At 34.5% G+C, this 19729-nt stretch overlaps 1 protein-coding gene across 1 annotated transcript; it reads right to left on the bottom strand.

Moving 5' to 3' along the window:
- Positions 1-868: 868 nt before the first annotated feature.
- On the bottom strand, positions 869-5992 carry LOC121976263 (protein RETARDED ROOT GROWTH-LIKE-like). The gene is made up of 7 exons (XM_042528358.1): positions 5526-5992; positions 5308-5431; positions 4005-4167; positions 2243-2391; positions 2011-2162; positions 1209-1323; positions 869-1138 (listed from the first exon to the last, which is right to left on the bottom strand). The coding sequence occupies exons 1-7, from the start codon at positions 5849-5851 to the stop codon at positions 1019-1021; spliced, it is 1149 nt and encodes a 382-aa protein (XP_042384292.1). The 5' UTR covers positions 5852-5992; the 3' UTR covers positions 869-1018.
- Between the last annotated feature and the right edge of the window lie 13737 nt (positions 5993-19729).

Genomic DNA, 19729 nt, shown 5'->3' with positions numbered 1-19729 from the left:
GATTAAATACATTTTCCTAAGGACACTCTTATTATTATTATTGAAAGACCTCTCCGTTTAAAAAAATATAGTCAAAAAATACTTTATATCTCGAAAATATTTTTATTTCAATTTTGCTCGCCCCCGCGGATGTAATGCAACTTTGAGGAGCCGTAAAGAATTACGATTCAAATCTCAAACAGGATGACAATCTTAAAAATCGACTTTTAAATGTGCACACGCTATCTCCAAATTTATCCAAATACTTGTAGAAGATGAATACTTTCACCAACAGAAATTAATTGCCATCATTAAAAAACAAAAACACTTTTCATCCGATATTTGTTTTACCCCCGAAACTTTAGTGTCGCAGTAGAACATTTAAATTATCATCTAAATATCCACGATTCAAATCTCAATTATGATAAATTTATAAAAAAATTTCCTCCAAATGTGACACATAACTAAAGAATGTTAAGCTCCTAAACTGCTCGCTGCGAGCGCTTCCCGATTTATCCTGGTAGCCGGTAAAAAAATCCGTGAAACTGGACCGATTATCCCAAGTTTGACGTTATCCAATCTGATTAATCATTTTTGCCCCCGAGACTATGATGCAATGATAGGGCATCCAGATTGTCACCAAGACACCCACAGTTCGAGCTCTAGCTATGACAAATTTACAAGAGTTTTTCTTCCTAATGAGGTACGCAACTAAATGATGTTGGACTCCTGAATTACCCATTGCATGCACTTCTCAATTTATCCAGGTGATCGATGGATCGATCACCCCAGGTTCGACGTTACCCTGCCTGATTAATCTTTTTTGTTTGTTTTGATTTCGTTATTAAAACGAATGTCAATATTTCAACAGTGGACAACAGAAGCCCAATAAACAAAAACCTGAACTCTATCAAACTCAAGAGTTTGGTTTTTACATAAATTTAACTATCAAAATTGAAGATGTTTTCCTTGAACAACTTCATATCAAAGATAGAGGGCTCACTCTCTTCCTGGTTTCTGCCTTGTGGTTGCGAAAAGTTTACATTCCATTACGATATATCGACATCAAGATCTCCACGACGAGTAAAGTAACTATGAGAGAGTCCAAGAAATGCATTTTCCTGTTCTGAAGGATGTTCCTGAAGAACGAAATGTTGCGCTGCAAACCGATAATAAGATCAGAGCAGACCAAAACCACCATGAGAATGAAAAAAGGAATCAAGTCATACCTCAACAAACTCCAGCTTAAAATGGAGGCTACCAAATCTATTAGTCAACTCAAAATCATCACGAAGGTACTCCCATATCTGCGCGTAATTAGCATTCTTCCATGCAATCTCCGGCCTGTAGAAAGCACATGATCATATACATGATAAAAACAATTGTCCGATATATATAACGAAGGTATTAATATCCTTTGATTAGTGAATGTGAACAGTGAACAACTGATGTTGTTTATGAGTAAAACAAAATAATTGTAGGATATCGACCAAAATTCAAAGAAAATGTTCAAGGTTGACTATGTACACATGTATGGATATTGTTCCCATTAGTTTTGATCGCAGTCTAAGTATATCAGGGCCTAATATCTAATCGTAACAAAGATTGATGTCATGGGAGCAAAAAAATTTTTGTCATCGACCACCATTTTTCCTACTAGAAACAGAAAATTATATACACAGAAATCGACTAAGCGTGTAAAGCATGTAAGCTGGCATACATTAGTAACAAAATCTATACAAGCTTGTGTATGCACTGACATAATGTGTTAGGATGCATTGCCCCTCGTCCCTTGGATTCCAATCATTAAATGCTTATCGTGACTGCTTTAGAAGCATGCCTAGGAAAAAGTACAATCTTTCACAAATTATTGTTTTCAACAAACATGGTCTAGCAAAGAGAAGCTTTCTATCACCATGCTAGTACAGGCTTAATCACCTTAGGCTGAACTATACAATATTGATTTTAAATTAGCTATTCTACATTGCGATTTCTAAATTTTTCAGAATATGTGCTAAAGGAAAATTTGACCTGTCAAAAAGCTTGAGTTTCAGAATAACTGCCTCCAGAATAGAATTTGCTTTTCCGACTAATTGCAGAAGCATTTTGTTCTTCAGCCGAAAATAACCTGTTTTCTCCATTTCATGATTAATGTTGCTAAACAGTTCAACCATTCCATCAACCTAACCAAGTCAAGGTTGATATCAGTTCTTCATAAGACTTAAAGATGATAATTTGACAGATCCATATGCAGCTGATGTACCTGCCGAATAAAGTAATCTAAGGCAATGCTTTGACCAAGAACACTTGCAATGGTGAGGATGCCATCGACGCTCAAACTTTTAAGCATAATGTGGTCAAGACCACCTTCCATCCACGTCTTTAGAGTTGGAATTTCAACTACTGAATAGTCTATAATCATACCCAATGAAATCACTCTGTTAGTAAAACTAAACCTCATTAGCTACAGGAAAAACATCAAGTATGGCACGGTACAATATAGCATTGTGCCCTTATATGGAAAAACAAGGGTATGGCATGAACAATAGCATATGCAAAACATAGTCCTTAGGTTTCATAAATAATGACTCTTGGTCTAAGAATAAGAACCATGTGTTGATACATATAACTTGAGGGGAAGACAGCACTAAAGATGCAATTGCAGCATTGAGTACCAATGTTCAAGTTAATGGCGAGATGCAGTAACTTGCGCTCACTCATTTATGATTTCAGTGATTGCTTATTCATGTCTACAATCTGCTTAGAAATATTTAATCAACAATTGTTCATATTGGCAAATGTTGTTAGGTAGCTTAAATGCAATCGGTTAAACCCTATATGCAACCAATAAGTATTTGGATCTTATTTAACTATTGTTCCAGAAAACAAGCTATTGAGTCGGCATTTGTAGAAGTCCAAGTCCACATGGCAGGGTTAACAGAATCTGGATATGCCACTCGCATAGTATGATGAGAAAAAAAAAAACTCCTGGCAATTGCAAATATTTGTAGTTGAACATTGCTTCTTGGTGATTAACAGATTTAGTTATTTTGAAGGTCAACCGTTCAACCACAATAAAAGCAGGAGTCATGTTCCACCTATGTTCCAAATCCACTTCTCTAAAACAATTATGCTATTAATAACCCTGCAGATTATTTTATAGCACAAGTTTATTAATATCTTATTGGATCCAGCTACACTTAAAATATTGCAAGACAAAATTACAAAATAACACCAACTGCCCACAACCTATTGCTTTGTAAGCAACTTCAAAACTTATTATCAATATATGGCTTGTTATCTCATTTAGAGTAAGTCTCATACAGTAAGAGAGTGGTATATCATCAAGCAAGACAGTGGTAAATGAACAAGCAACAGAATCAGTTGTTACAAATTTATTTCTGCTGCTCTTTTGGATTGGACGAGTACAATCTGGAATCCAACTTATGTGAGAATTGAAACTTCAACCATCAAATATAAGGAAAAATTACAACCCATAAATACTATAAAATATAATATATAAAAATTGAATGAGAACTGGAACACATCAAAGAAGACTTGGCTGATAGAATTCAAACACCATAGATATTAATTTCAAAGGAAAAGTTATTCCCAACACAGATGTATAAATATCATTCCAGATAACATAAAAGCTATTCTAACTTCAGATTATATTGTAAACAATGTATACTTTTATTCTATGAAGATTAACTGTAAAATATATTCCTAGAGGCAAGTACTGACAATATATGGCACAGAAGAGATGACAATATGTCATATTTATTAAACTGTCGTAAATCATTTGTATTCTAGGACCTATATAGTTGAGTTTGATTGAGCATTCAACATTTATATAGAAAGTTGGATGTACAAATCTAGATAAGACATCAGCTTCTAGGGTGCACTAAGCAACGAATAGGACTATAAGCATGGTGTGTTTCAAATTCCCTTTTTATATTTGGATTATTACAGAATATACAACAAGACAAGTTTGGAAAAAAATAGCAAAGATCCTGCATGCATACCATCTTTTGCCCTCTCTGGCAACATAATTAATGCATGGTTTTCGACAATCTTCAGGTAGCCATCAGCTTTTTGTTCAGAAACATTAAACAACACGACAGAGCCATATTGAAAAACCACCACATAGTGACAATTACTTTCATTTGAGAAATCAAACTCAATAACCTAAAATAAGGAGGTAACAAACAACATTAGATGGTAACTTTTAAGAGCACAAAAACTAAAAACAAAAGGATGGAAAAAAAAAGAGATGTTGGTATTAAACAAGATCATTAATTCCACATGAGTAGTCTGATTACGAAAGATCTTGTTAACTATGTCATTCACTGAAGCCCAAGGAGCTATACAATGATAGAACTCGTGTATGAAAATAAAAATTTTGAACGATAATTGCCCAAACATATGATCCGTGTTAGACGCTACAAGACGTGCTACTAATACTTTAAGAAAAAGAGGTTGTTCCCCACCAATGGAAGCATGGATAGTTTATTTGAAGCTGCCAGAAAGACAATTATACATCAGTAATGATTTAATTATTAGTTATAACTATATAGGATTAACATGAAAGCTTTATATGTCTCAGGAAGTACCTGAGTATAGGAATGTTTATGGTATTATGCATAAATAAGATTTAATCGTTTATAAAAGTAGTTGCAGGTAGATAATAACAATGCAGCAAACAGCATTTTTTTGGGTGGCTGCAAGCATGCAACAGAATCATGGACCTCAAAAAGACTGATTCTGCAAAAATTCCCACGGTGCAGCTTCCAGATCGTGTCATGTACCAACTAGATACTACTATATCTCGTTATTAGATTTGATAATACAACAATCATAAGTTTGGGAATCATTTTTGTTCATAATACTAGAACAAATGAGGTTAAAGAAAATTTTTAAATGAATGTGTGTTAAAATGTGAATACCCCTATTGAAGATTGGCAATGTTTTGGGGATCACTTTCAGAAAACATATTTTAATCAATTTTTTTAATAGAGTCCGCCCCTACCTTCTCTCATCTTTCTCGAATAACAAAGTCAACAAAGGTTGATAGAAGTTTTGTTGTAAATAACAGCATGAGACATTCTTTTTTTTACAACATATTTTGAAGTAAATTACGTAAATAATAGAAATTACCAAGGAGCAGTTTGTTAAGATAATGAACTATAAGAGTTTCATGTATCATCTGTTAGTGGTTTCAACAGCGTATAAGAAAATGCATGGAGTAAACAAGGCCAAAACACTATCAAATGTGAGTAATATCGCATAAATACATGAATTTTAACTTTGATAACCAAACAAATTTACCTGAGGATCATTCTCGAACTTGAAGTTATTATCATAGAATCTAAGAATAACACAGTCACTGACACGAGAAGCCGGAGAAATGACGTTGAACGCATTGTGCGCCCGCAAGCTTTTCAAATCAATACTGCAATTTGGATCAAGAAACCGATCAATCCATCATAAATTACAGAAAGCAAGAAGCTGAAAGCCAACAGCAGTTACAGAAAAGCCAGAGCGACCTGGTAGACAGAAAATAGGCATTCACGGGGACTAATCGGCCCTTCTTCGCGTCCTCGGAATATCTCGAAGAGACGTAGCCCTGCTTCTCGTCTTGGAAGAAGCGAGATTGGGAAGCCACAGCTGAGAAGTACTTTGGCAAGCAATCGCCTTGGCGGAACCATAATTGAAGACCCCTAAAGAAAGGAAAACCGCCCAAATGTCTGGATACAGCGGTTGTGGAGAAGGAACAGCCGCCCGGGAAGGCAGTAGGAGGAGCGGCTAGGGTTCGCGAGTGGCGGAGTAGGGTTTTCCTTGAGAAAGATGAAAGCAAAAGCTTGAGCCGCATCGCAGAGACGCGAGTCCTGTGAGCAGAAGCGCGCGTAGGGCTCGAGGGCGGCGGAAGCGGGTCGGCCGGCGGCGAAAGGAGGGCAGAAGTGGCAACGAATTTGCGCCGAATCACATTTCGGAGAATTATCGAAATATTTCCTTTTGCAAAATGCTCTTCAACATTTTTTCAATATTTATAGTTTTAAGTCAAAACCCTGCCCATTTTTCAAAACAAATAATAAATAAATAAAATAAACTGATATAATCCTCATTATACATTTTATATTAGAAAGTATCTAACGCGAAATATTTACATCAGTTAGGCATTTCTAGAACGGTAAATGAATCCAATCGCCCTGAAATGTTCAACTAAGAATTTATTTATTTATATACATATTTGTTTACGAGATTAATAAAATGAATAATTTTAAATAACACATTAAATTAAATAAATAAGTGGTAAAATAATGATATGCTCACCCCTGACATCCACGTGAGATCACTCCAGAACCAACATGAAGGGGATAAATTACGATGACTGAGAAGGTGTTAAACTAAATAAATAAGTTTGAATACAGTATTCAACTTGTTGATGTTCGTGAACAACGTTCGTGAACATATTCATGTACAATATTCATCAACAATATTTATCAATAGAACTCTTATAAAAAGGTTAAATAAAAAAAGTTTTAAAACGCATAAAAGAGTTAGTATTATCAAACTATAACTAACCAAATAATCTTAAAATATAAAAGTTTCAAACAAATTTGAATTAAGAGCTCGATAATATTTAAACAAATTAAGCTAAAAAAAATTATTAAACCAGATAATACCAAATCTGGGGTGACAGACTCAGTCCTATGAAAATTTTCCATCGGTCGCTATGATAATCAGGAAGTGCTCATTGTTGAGTGGCCCAGAAGCTCAGCATCTCATACTTGCACACTACATTTGGAGGAAAAATCTCTATAAATGCACTTAAACAAATCAAGCTCAAGCCAAACTTGAAGTTGTAGGACTAGTGCACGTTAATAGAAGAGGGGATGAATATATATCGATATATTTGTTTTGTCTTTTTGTTGTGTTCATTTGACCTATTAGATGAGTAGTAGCGAAATATACAAAAGAAAATAATGAAAAATTCACAGAATTTACTTGGTTCTCAACTTCCATGGTCAATACATCCAAGACCTACGCACTTAAACATACCTCCTTTCCGGAAGCTTTATATAGACGGAGAAAACCATATTATAGTTTTAGCACAAACACAAAGAAAATTAAAATATAATACAACTTGAAAAGTAAATACAAACAAATATTGCGGTTGATATAGAAGTCTTGAGCGCAGTGCATCCCTTGTGGAGCTTCCTCAGTCATAGAGTTTCATAGGATGTTCGTTTGAGTGTAGAGACAGAGAATATAATGAAAGAAGTGTTCTTGAAAGTAGAGCCTTTGTCTCCTTTTATAAAGTTAGATCAAATCCTTATATGGATCAGCTCTTATCTGGATCAAGTTTTATCTTTATCCATATCATCTGACTTATCCTTATCCTTATTCATATCATAGAGTTAAACCTGATCTTTTTCAACATTAGCTTCCATGTCAACTTGCCATGACAACATCTCTTTTTCTACATTAGCTTCCATGTCAACTTGCCAATGACAACATCTCTTATAACTCAGCAATTTGGTCAACCTAATCCAGTCAGTCGACTAGAGAATTTCCAGTCAACTAAACCAAGCCAAGTCATCAATCCAAGTCCAAACTCAAACTTAGTCAATTGAACTTGATCGATCTACTGATCCTTGGGATCAGTCTATTGAATCTATTTGGTTTACTGAACCGATTTGGGTCTGGTACGACCCGGCTCAAGTCTGGTTTACTCCAGACTTGGTATGGCTGCGTCTAGTTTATGTTTGTTTGCTTTTTCAATCTTGCTTCCAGCTCCAAGTTCCTGCCAAATATAGATACAAATACAAACAAGCAACTTGACATAATCCTATAAGTCTACATGACTTACTAGTCTTACCTTTCGCTTGGGGTCAACTCTTTCAAGACTTTACCACCTAAAGTTTACTCCTTAGGATTTCACCTTGCCAAGCCTCCAATTCTCCAAACTTGTTTGGACTTTTGCTCAGCTTGATCTTTACCCTCGAGACTTTCCGTTAAACCTCCAATCCTTTACCTATCTTGACTTCCTACCTGGTGTCTTTGACCCCCAAGACTTCCTACCCGATGTTCTCGATCTACTAAGACTTGCTGCCCAATCCCTCCGACCAAGATTTTCTTGCCCAATCCTTCTGACCAGGACTTCCTTGCCTAGTTCTTTCGACTAAGACTTTCTTGTCCAACATCCAGTTAAGACTAGTCACTGGATAGACTTCTCACCTGCCTAACCTCTAGTTATGATTTTCCCTTCCCTAACTTCCAGTAATGACTTCCCTTATTAGTCATCTTGTCTTGACTAGACTTCTCTCTTTTAAATATCAAGTCTTGTTTGGATTATCCTTTAGTCAATCTGACCAAATTTAGGTATATTGTCAAATATCGAAATCCTAAAGGCTGATTGCACCAATAATTTTTTCTTTTTTGATGTTGGGTGATTTTCTTAAGTTAGGTATTGGTCTTTAGGGTTTTATACCAAATGTAGGATATTTGAAATATTTCTAATTTAAAGTTACTTTCCCCCTTTGACATATTAAAATTATTACCTAAGATTCCCTTAAGTTTTGCACCAATAATACGTTTTATTTTTGAAAATACTTAGAATAATTTTAGCTAAAACATTTACTTTCAAAAACTATTTTTGAATAAAGATTATTTTTTAAAATATCCTTTTTGAAATTTCCTTTCAAAATATTTCCAAAAAAGCATTTAAAGAATTTTTGAAAAACTATTTCAAAGTATTTTTTAAAAAGTTTACAAAAAAAAATTCAAAAGATTTTCAAACATTTACAAAATTAATTTTAAAAATTATATTTAATTTTTTAATTAAAATTCTCCCTCAATCAAATATACTTTTAGAATCCTTGTTAACTTTAAAAAAAACTCCACATGTATCTTAGGAGTTGATCCAAATCAAAACCCTAAAATATTTTTTTCAAAAAATATTTTCAAGAGTTTTCAAAAGTATTTGCAAGAATTTTTAAAATATTTAAAAAACAATTTTTTAAAAAAAGTATTTTCTAAAGACTTTTCAAAATTGTTCATCAAGACTTTTTTTTTAGACAAACATTTACACAAATTTTCAAAAAGTCTAGATTTTTCAAAGCCTTTAAGGAACTTCCCTTTTCAAATAATTTTTAAAAACATTTGAATAATTTTCAAAGTTTTCTCCCACATACATTGATTATCCTTCTTAGCCATAAAGAACTCTACTTAAGTGTATAGGGGACTTAGTTCTAATGTTAACCTAGGAATTATTGTGTTTAAATGTTGGTCAACTAATTTTAAAAGAAATATAAATTTTTGAAAAATCTATCTATAATTACATTAAAACATAAATATGTTGAATCACTATTTTAAAAATAATTTTTAGAAAATAATCTATACATTTTGAAAACTTTTTCAAAGTATTTTCAATTTAAATGTCATTATCATCTCACCAATTCTAAGTATCTCAATATAACCAAACATGGTATCCTTATAAATTTTATGAGATACTTGTTAATTTTATCTTTATGAATTTAATTTAGGATTAATTGATATTTGAGTTAAATTCAGATTTAACAATTAGTCAGTTAAGTGCACATTTTAAAAATTAGCTTCTAGGTTATAACGAGGCACAAGGACTTTCTTGAGTATCGAAGTAACTACCATTTATAGATAAAATCTTTTAAAGAAAAATTATACACTTAACCTTCTTCTTGAAAATCCTAATTTAACTAATTTAGGATGTGACAAAGTAGTTTCGGTTAGTTCCACTTGTCTAAGTAAATTAAGTAAAGTGCGTCTTACCCCACTTGACTCCCTGGACCAAGCTTTCCTAATGTACTATCATCTTGCTTGACCTTGGTACTAGGTTGGGCAAGTGTCAAGCAAGGTTAAGTCCTTTGTTGGGAAATGCTCGATGCGGTGTATGCTAAAAATACGTTTTATAAACATGTATAACGAAAGACTTAACGATAAATAAATTAATTTATTATATCACACGCATGCAAGATACAATCGTGCAAACAAGATCATCAAATAAAACGAAATTGAATAACAATTATTCTAGGTATACCTTATGGATGACCTGTAACAAGAAGAGCATTAACCTTTTGCAGCATTATCGAATCTCGCCTCTATTCGTATCTACGTCGAGCTCTTTAAGACAACTTCAAGAGAACAAGCTTCGCCTTCGGAAGGTACTATCCACAAGCGAGGAAAAGGATCGAGAAGAGGAAGAAGAAGTAAAAGGAAGATCTTTTTCCTTTGGGTGGCTCACAGCAACAAGAGAAGATCCTCTTGTTATGGTCGACGACAAGAGAGAGGGAGAGGGAGAGAGAGGTATTGGGTTTAGGTTTCCAAAATCTAATCAAGCCAATAATAAATTATCTGTTAATTCTCTCTTAACCATATCAATATATAGTCCTCTTTAATGAGTTGAATTAGAAAGTCCAAATCCAATCCATTATGCCTTAACCAAAAATTAGCACATTAACCCCTTGGTTTGGTTCATAACTAAATCAAGTTGGTTCATGGTTAAATCAAATTGGTTCATGATTACACCAAATAAGGTTCAACTCTTTCATAAGAGATGTGGCTTATTCATGCTTCTATTCAGACAAATATTTTCATATTTGTCTTATATATGGTCCAACCAAACATTTATCTCTTGATCTGAGAATCCTATTCTCTAACTTATTTTACGTCTTTTAGAGACTCATAGTGCATGTGATCCAATAGATTTCTGATTTATCTTGATCGTCTATAATTAACTACTTAATTATGGAACATCATGAGTGACACCTAATAGTACATCATGATCTCTAATTAACTGAAAAATCACAGTTAATCTCAAAACTAATTTTGAACCCTTTAGTAACTAAGTGAGTCGTGTTTCGTTTCTTTCACTCGTCTTATATCCACTTGGTTCAGGACATGGTCTATGTGTTTACCCCCACTAAGCTAACTACGTTATACCTAGTGCAAGTAATACTTCCTCGTTCTGCGGATTCAAATTACTCGTACATGTGTACAAGAGTCGCATACTCTTAACATGTGATGTTTTGGCCAAAGACTTTGAGTAATAATCCTAACAAGTGGTCATACGATGTACGTCTCCTCGCAAGAAGCGGTGAATCCTATGTGGGCTATCCAAATACCTTTGGGCACTTCGAGTTATACCCAATCATCTCGGGTCCATACCTCCAAAAGATGTTTGTTTAAGTATAAATCTTCATGACCAAGATGACTTGTATACCTCAAATCGAAGGAAACTTACACTCGAGCTGCATTAAGAACTTCACAGACATACCCATATATGTAGAAAATCATTTGAAGTCTTACAACAAGTCACTCCAATGAACTAGTTACCATAAATAGCATCCACATTTAACTATCGATATCCCAATGTCTCCAACTAGTGAGCAACAGTTGCTTGGTTAAACTAAGAAGTATAATCCGTGCTAATCTTATAGAATTGATTATGTCCAAATGTATCAATTTGACGATTAGAAAAATTCTAATATGTTTATAATTGCACATCTAGAGATAATCACAAGTTGTGATCCAATCATAAATTCTCTCATACTATGAATTATATTACAGATATTTAGTAAATGAGTTTAAAACTATTCAAACATATAATATGCACTTAAATAATAAATCTATATTTATTAAATAAATAATAAACCATAAGGCATTGCCTTAGGACATTCATCAAAATATAACATCCTTAAGTAACCATTCTAAGTAAAGCCAAGTCACTGATCCTAGTCGAAACTTGAACTTAGTCAATCGAATCTGATCGATCTATTGATCCTTAGGATCGGTCTACTGAATCCATTAGGTCTACTAAACTAATTTAGGTTCGGTTCAACCCAAGCCAAGTTCAATTGACTCCAAACTTGGTCTGGCTGGGTCTAGTTTGCGTCTGTTTGCTTCTTCAGTCTTGCTTCCAACTTCAGGTTCTTGCAAGACATACATATAAATACAAACAAGTAACCTAATCTAATCTTATAAGTCTACCTGACTTACTAGACTTACCTTTTACCTGTGATTAACTCCTCTAAGACTTTACCACCTAAGATCTACTCTTTAGGATTTCACCTTCCCAAGCCTCCAGTTTACTAGACTTGCTTGGACTTTTGCTCAACTTGATCTTTACCCTCAGGACTTTCAACTAAACCTTTAGTCCTTGACCTACTTAGACTTTCTACCTGGTGTCCTATGTAGGATTCATATAGAATGTGAGGGGGTGGGTGAATCATGTTTTAAAAATCTTTCTTTTCATTTTTGAAAATCCTCGTCGAAAGTTTGAGTACGTAGTGGAAGAAAATAGAATAAGTAAGAAAAAACAAAACATAGAATAATACACTTTTGGTTTTACTTGGCTAGAAGTCTTCGACGACTCTTACTCTAAGGCCCACAATTTCTTGGACTGTATCGATTGGGCAATCCACTAGCAATCATCAAATAAATACAGAGATATAACAAGTGTAACAAACTACACTTTCTGATGCACTAAGAAAAATTAACTTTAAATTATTACCAACGCTTTAGTATATTGCAATTCATAGCTCGAGGTTGGTGTCGCTCTGACTGTAGTAGTTGGACGTAGCAACGATGTAGCAGAGCGATAGCAGGAGGACAACGCAACAGAATGATCAAGGAAGCTTATATATGAGTTGTACTTGAAGAGTTGGTTGAATCCTCCATATATATAGATCATTGGAGGCACCTCCAATGACTGAGAGGCCTCCAATAGACATTATTTGATACAAAAGAGATAAAATTTCTGATCCAAGGTGCCTCCAATCCATTAGAGGTGTCTTCAATCCATCTGAGACATCTCCAATTTATCCAAAGTACCTCTAATCCATAAGTTCGACATAATAATCTTTCAGAGGTCATAACTTTTAACTCCGGACATAGAATCAGGCTTTGCCAGTGGTCACACATGCATGATTCGAAGATCTATGTATGTCTTTACAACATATAGTTAGAAAAATATATGCATGAGTCATTTATATATATTTTTGAGTTAGATTTTGTCTTACCAAGAACATAATCTAGTCTTAGTCTCAACCTAGATTTTTAAAATAGATCTAAGTTGGACCAGCACCTATATTCCCACTAAGACTCATCTTAATTGGATCTCTCTCCTCTAGTACATACCTTCACTTACTATTTACAGACTTACTTGACTCTGATATCTTGACCCACCAGGTCTTCTTGCCAGATGCACCATTTGAATTTCAGCCAGTCATCTGGTTCTTCTTGACCTGACTGGACTTCCTAATAGTTGTTTAGTTCTCTCTAACCTAATTGAACTTCCTGTTAGTAGTCTGGTCCTCCTTGACCAGACTAGACTTTAGCTTGGTATCTAGTCCTCTAGATCCATTAAGTCTATTAGCTTGCACATTTAGCTCAAGAGGTTAAATCACAAGTCTAACTTTAACCCAATGACATACATCAAAATCTGAGTTAGATCATTAGTGCAAGCTGCACTAACATCCTTGATCCCTAGGACTTCTTGCTCGATGTCCTCAATCTATTAAGACTTCTTGCTCAATCCCTTCGACAAAGACTTCCTTACCCAATCCTTCTAACTAGGACTTTCTTGGCTAACCTCTAGTTATGATTAGTCACTAGGTAGACTTCTTACCTGTCTAACCTTTATTTAGAACTTCCCCTTATCTGACTTCCAGTTAGGACTTCCCTTGTAGTCATCTGGTTCTGACTAGACTTCTCTCTTCCAAACATCATTTCCTATTTGGATTAACCCTTGATCAATCTAACCAGACTTAGGTATATTGTTAAACATTGAAACCCTGGAAACTGATTGCACCAACAAAACCAAGCTTAAGCTTATAAAAAAATGAACCAAGCTAAACTTGAACAATCATTTTAACAACTTGGATCATTTTTAGGTTCGACTTAGCTTGGCTTAGTTACCTTATCAAATAATTTTGAACACCACAAAGCTTGGCTCGGCTTGACTCATTTACAACCCTAGGCATTTCGTTATTTATAGCTTAGAGCATCCACATTCACTTTAATATGTGAGTGTTATAACACCTACACATTCAATTCTTTGAATGTCGTTAATGAGTAGATTTTGTAAAAAAAAAAAATCAAACAAAAAAAATTGAATATAAAAAATAAAGATGAATAAGTGGACAGTGAGATCCACAAATAATAGGTGTTAATATTAAAATAGATGTGTCCTTGGGGTCATGGTGTCGCGATAGGACATTTAAGTTGTCCCTCAGGTACCCGCGGTTCGAATCCCAGCTACGGCGTATTTGTAGGAATTTTTCCTCCAAATGGGGGACGTAATCAAAGGATGATGGACTTCTGAGCTTACTGCCTCGCGCACTTCCCGATTTACCCTGGTGGTCGATGGAAAATTTCCGTGGAACCAGACCGGTCACCCCAGAATATGTTAATATAATGAGTATATGATTTTTTTAAAAGATGTGACATATATTAAGGTTGAAATCAATATGGATGTCCTTAGGCTTAATGACTCAAACACTATGGTAAATATAGAACACAACTTATGCATATTTAGAGGTCTACCTTTAAATTATTCATCCATAATAGGATTTGAACTTTGATGATTTTATTTATTCTCTTAAGTATTTTATTATTGGAGTTAAAAGTGATATCATCCATCTTAAATGACACAATATCGTCGGTGTTAGAGTAAAATATAGACAGATAAATCATAGAAATATTTTGTCCTTGTGTAATGACCATTTGCATGGAAAAGATCAGACATCCAATAAAATATTTTACACTCATTAAAAATTGAATCCAAAAATAATTAGAATAAATACTCATATAAATATCAATTACGTCAATCTAGGAGTATTTTATTATTTCACCATACCATACGGGCACACATATTTTTTCCTTCTTATGATTCTTATGTTATCAAACTAGTCGATCGAGCCTTCTTCCTGAGAATCTCTCGAACCAAATAAGTTGACAAAGGAGCCCTCTATTTTTCAACAATATCTATGTGGCTTGGGTTCTAGCACCAATCTAATAATGTTAAATCATGCATATATATCTGATTTCGTTTGTCGACGATTGACGATTGTTGAAGAAATTGTGAGTAATTGGATGTTTGTTTATAATTCCAGGTGTACAAAGCCCCAAACAGAATGACTCGGAGTGCCCATCTTCTCTAAGGCAAACACGAGTTGACATAACGACCCTCCATATTCTAGAAATGGAATAGTTGAATATGCAATAGATAGCAATCTGGCAAGATTGGTAGATTGAAATAATGACAATCATTAGGGGGGAAATTGAATGATATCGATTATTGACCAAATGACTGGTCAATTCAGCTCAGATCCTCTAACCCGCAACATACGAATCAGAGGATAGATCATTCTCCATTATTGATAGAAAGTGATGGATTCATATATAAAATAAGTGAAAGTCATCACTCTCCACTAATGATGAAAAATAACTCATCTTCTAAATTACATTTACGGATCAAAGGATCCGCGCTCCTGATCAATTACCGTCAAAAGATAAACAATATTGCTAACCAACTAAACTATATGTCGACTTGCACCACAAAAAATCTATTTCCATAAAAAAAAAATGCACACTACTCATAGATCTGGAATATCACGAAAGGTTCTCTAACGAAAATTCTAAATAAAAAACTCAATAACCACACGACTCATAGCTTCAACCAACGACCCTAATTCAGATTCAACCCGATCCGACGATCGAAAGTCATCGGAAAGGAACGGTAGAAAGAATTTCTGAAGGAGGAACTTAAATTTTCATTCCAAGGTATAAGCCATCACATCCAGATATAGAAAGGAAAGGCCCCATTCCCTCAACGTAGTCAACCCTGTTACCATGCACCCCGACTTCACACCCTCCAACCAAATATGCTTATCACAATTTAGATAAATTGAACTTTTCCCCTCTTACCCAAATTATATACACAAGGGATGATATTCTGTTCGTGAGCACCCCATAAATATCTAATATTATTTTTTAATTTTAACTTCCTTTAATTATATCCTAAATTCTGAATCTTAAAAAAATAAAAATAAATACTAGATACTCATAGATAGATGTGGAAGATAATATTTCCATATATATTCAATCTAAATATTATACCTTAAACTTTAAATCGTAAACTTTAAAAAAATTAATACTAAATGTTCACGGATACTTAAATAAACCTGCAACATAATATTTTCATATATATATATAAAATCCAAGAGCACTTAGTATTATTTTTTTAAAAAGAAATCACTTCTTTAACCTAAAGACTAAACCATAAATCCTAAATCTTAAAAATTTTAACGCTAAATACTCATATGTTGTCCATCGAATAAACTATATAGAGAGAGTCATATTATCCTATACATCCATTTGCCAGCAACCCATGGACGCTTGCTATTAATTTTTTTTAAAACATTCTAACTTCTTTCCCATGAGAATTGGAAGCCCAAATCTCATCTCTAAATCTAAAAATCCTAAAAACAAAATTTAATAGATGTCTGATCCTGCTGAAAGCAAAGAAGATGATGCACTGGCGGAGTCATTCCACTATTGACCATGAAGAGACTGTAAGCTAGAAGGACCAGGAGTTGATGGAGGAAAAACTTTGAGTTAGGAGCCGCGAATTTAGAGTTAGGAGCTGTAGACCTATGCACACCATAGACAAAGTCAACAGGAACGTTAGAGCGAGAACCATGGAGGGAGTTTCTAGCACAGACACTTAGACATTCAAGTCAGGATAGATCAAAAAATAGAGAAAGAATTGAATAACAGAACCCTAGTGTGGATGCATCCGTGTGAGTATGCGTAGCTGAGTGTGTAAAACATACTTGACCAATGGAGAGAGCTTATTTTTATACCGCCTCTCATAATCTCTGTAATAATGAGGCTACAGAGAATATCTAGTGTCAGAATATGTCCAGTAATGGAGGATGTGCAACAATCCTCCTTCAGGAAGAGGAAAGTTTCAGTACATGTATATGTCAAAATAAGAAAATATTCTCTTATGAGTAGTTGTTATTATCTGACATGTGATTGTAATTCTCTGATAATATTGTCTCCTGAAGAGAGTCCGACCAGCTCTAGAGTCGACTCAGTTTTTATGCTAAGAGTCTTGCCCAAGAGAAGTGAAGAGTTGAGCTCCGTAAGTTTGACCGATTCTAAGACCAACTGACTGTATGCTGGGAGCCTTGCTTATATGAAGTGAGGAGTTGAGCTCCATACGTCCGACCTGCTCTGAGGCCGACTGACAATATGCCGGGAGCCTTGCTTATGAGAAATGAGGAGCTACACCCTATAAATCCGATCGGATCTAGGACCGACCAATTGAATGCTCGGAGCCTTGCTTATGAGAAGTGAGAAGTTATGCCTCATAAGTCTGACGGCTCTAAGGTCACTTGGCCATTAAGTCTGATTGGCTAAAGAACCTTCGGACATCTTGACTTGACCTTTTGAAGATTGGGTATATTAATGGCCAGGTAGTCCGACTGACTAGAGATTTGCTCAGACGTTGAGCCCAATTGAACTGTGTCACCATGCTAACCCCTAGTATTACCTCTTCTTGACTTTAACCATCTCATCAACCGATCTTTTTAAGACCTCTATTATCTCCAAAACTACTCATAACATGCCATATCAATACCCATAAATTACTTATGAATGGCTAAGTAAGATAACTTCTACGTGGGTATCTATGGATATAGACATCTTCGGCTTAAAATCATCCTTGTACTAAGTATCCTAAATTCTGAATCTTAAAAAAATAAAAATAAATACTAAGTACTCATAGATAGATGTGGAAGATAATATTTTCATATATATTCAGTCTAAATACTATACGTCTATACCTTAAACTTTAAAACGTAAACTTTAAAAAAATTAACACTAAATGTTCACGGGATACTTACGAATAAACCTACAACATAACATTTATATATATATATATATATATATATATATATATATATATATATATATATATATATATATATATATATATATATATATATAATCCATGAACACTTGGTATTATTTTTTTTAAAAAAAAATTACTTCTTAACCGAAACACTAAATCATAAATCCTAAATCCTAAATCTTACAAATTTTAACGCTAAATACCCATATGTTGTCCATCGAATAAACTATATAGATAGGGTCAGCCTATGCCTCCATTTGCCAGCAACCCATGGACGCTTGCTATTAATTTTTTTAAAAAAAATTCTAACTTCTTTCACATGAGAATTGGAAGCTCAAATCTCATCTCTAAATCTAAAAATCCTAAAAACAAAATTTAATAGATGTCTGATCCTACTGAAAGCAAGGAAGATAATGCACTGGTGGAGTCACTCCGTTGTTGACCGTGAAGAGACTGTAAGCTAGAAGGACCAGGAGTTGATGGAGAAAAGACCTGCAGACCTATACACACTATAGACAAAGTCAACAGGAATATTAGAGCGATAATCATGGAAGGAGTTTCTAGCACAGACACTCAAACATTCAAGTCAGGATATACCAAAATAGAGAAAGAATTGAATAACAGAACCCTAGTATGGATGCATCTGTGTGAGTATGCGTAGCTGAGTGTGTAAAACATACTTGGCCAACGAAGAGGACTTATTTTTATACCATCTCTCATAACCTCCGTAATAATGAGGCGACAGAGAATATCTAGTATCAGAATATGTCCAGTAATGGAGGATGTACAACAATCCTCCTTCAGACAGAGGAAGGTTCCAGTACATGTATATGTCAGAATAAGAAAATATTCTCTTATGAGTAATTATTATTATCTGACATGTGATTGTAATTCTCTGACAATATTGTCTCCTGAATGAAGTCCGACCAGCTCTAGAGCCGACTTGATTTTTATGCTAAGAGTTTTGCCCAGAAGAAGTGAGAAGTTGAGCCCCGTAAGCTTGACCGATTCTAAGACCGACTAATTGTATGTTGGGAGTCTTACTTATATGAAGTGAGGAGTTGGGCTCCGTACGTCCGACCTACTCTAAGGCCGACCGACTATATGTCGGGAGCCTTACTTATGATAAATGAGGAACTACATCCCGTAAATCCGATCAGATATAGGACCGACCAATTGAATGCTCAGAGTCTTGCTTATGAGAAGTGAGAAGTTAAGCTCCATAAGTCTGACGGCTCTAAGGTCACTTGGCCATTAAGTCCGATTGGCTAAAGAACCTTTGGACATCTTGACTTGACCTTTTCAAGATTGGGTATATTACTAGTCCGACCGACTAGAGATTTGCTCAGATGTTGAGCCCAGTTGAACTATGCCACCGTACTAACCCCTAGTATTACCTCTTCTTGACTTTAACCATCTCATCAACTGATCTTCTTAACTTCGACCTCTATTATCTCCAAAACTACTCATAACACGCCATATCAATACCCATAAATTACTTATGAATGGGTAAGTAAGATAACTTCTACGTGGGTATCTATAGATATAGACCTCTTCGGCTTAAAATCATCCTTGTATGGAGTTATGGAGTGAATTGAAATAGATTTAGGTCTCATGTGTGGGGCATGATAAAATATAAAAAAAAACAAATTTTAAATAAAATAAATATTTTAAAAATCAGCTTATGTATATAAATTATGATCCGAATTTACCCGACCGGATGAAATTCTGACATAATAAAAAAATAAAATAAAATAAAATTAGAAATCCCTTGTATGGGAGGCGAATTGG

This window comes from Zingiber officinale, chromosome 4B, assembly GCF_018446385.1.
Source record: "Zingiber officinale cultivar Zhangliang chromosome 4B, Zo_v1.1, whole genome shotgun sequence".
In the NCBI taxonomy this organism is placed as follows: domain Eukaryota; kingdom Viridiplantae; phylum Streptophyta; class Magnoliopsida; order Zingiberales; family Zingiberaceae; genus Zingiber; species Zingiber officinale.
Note: the sequence above shows the minus strand (reverse complement) of the source record. Positions and strands in the feature narration are given on the sequence as shown.

Excerpts from the sequence above, each read along its gene's own strand:
- LOC121976263 (XM_042528358.1), bottom strand. The coding sequence starts at position 5,851 with ATGCGGCTCAAGCTTTTGCTTTCATCTTTCTCAAGGAAAACCCTACTC. Across the intron at positions 2,163-2,242 it reads TAGATTACTTTATTCGGCAG|GTTGATGGAATGGTTGAACT; the intron begins GTACATCAGCTG and ends TGACTTGGTTAG. Across the intron at positions 1,324-2,010 it reads AAACTCAAGCTTTTTGACAG|GCCGGAGATTGCATGGAAGA; the intron begins GTCAAATTTTCC and ends TGCTTTCTACAG.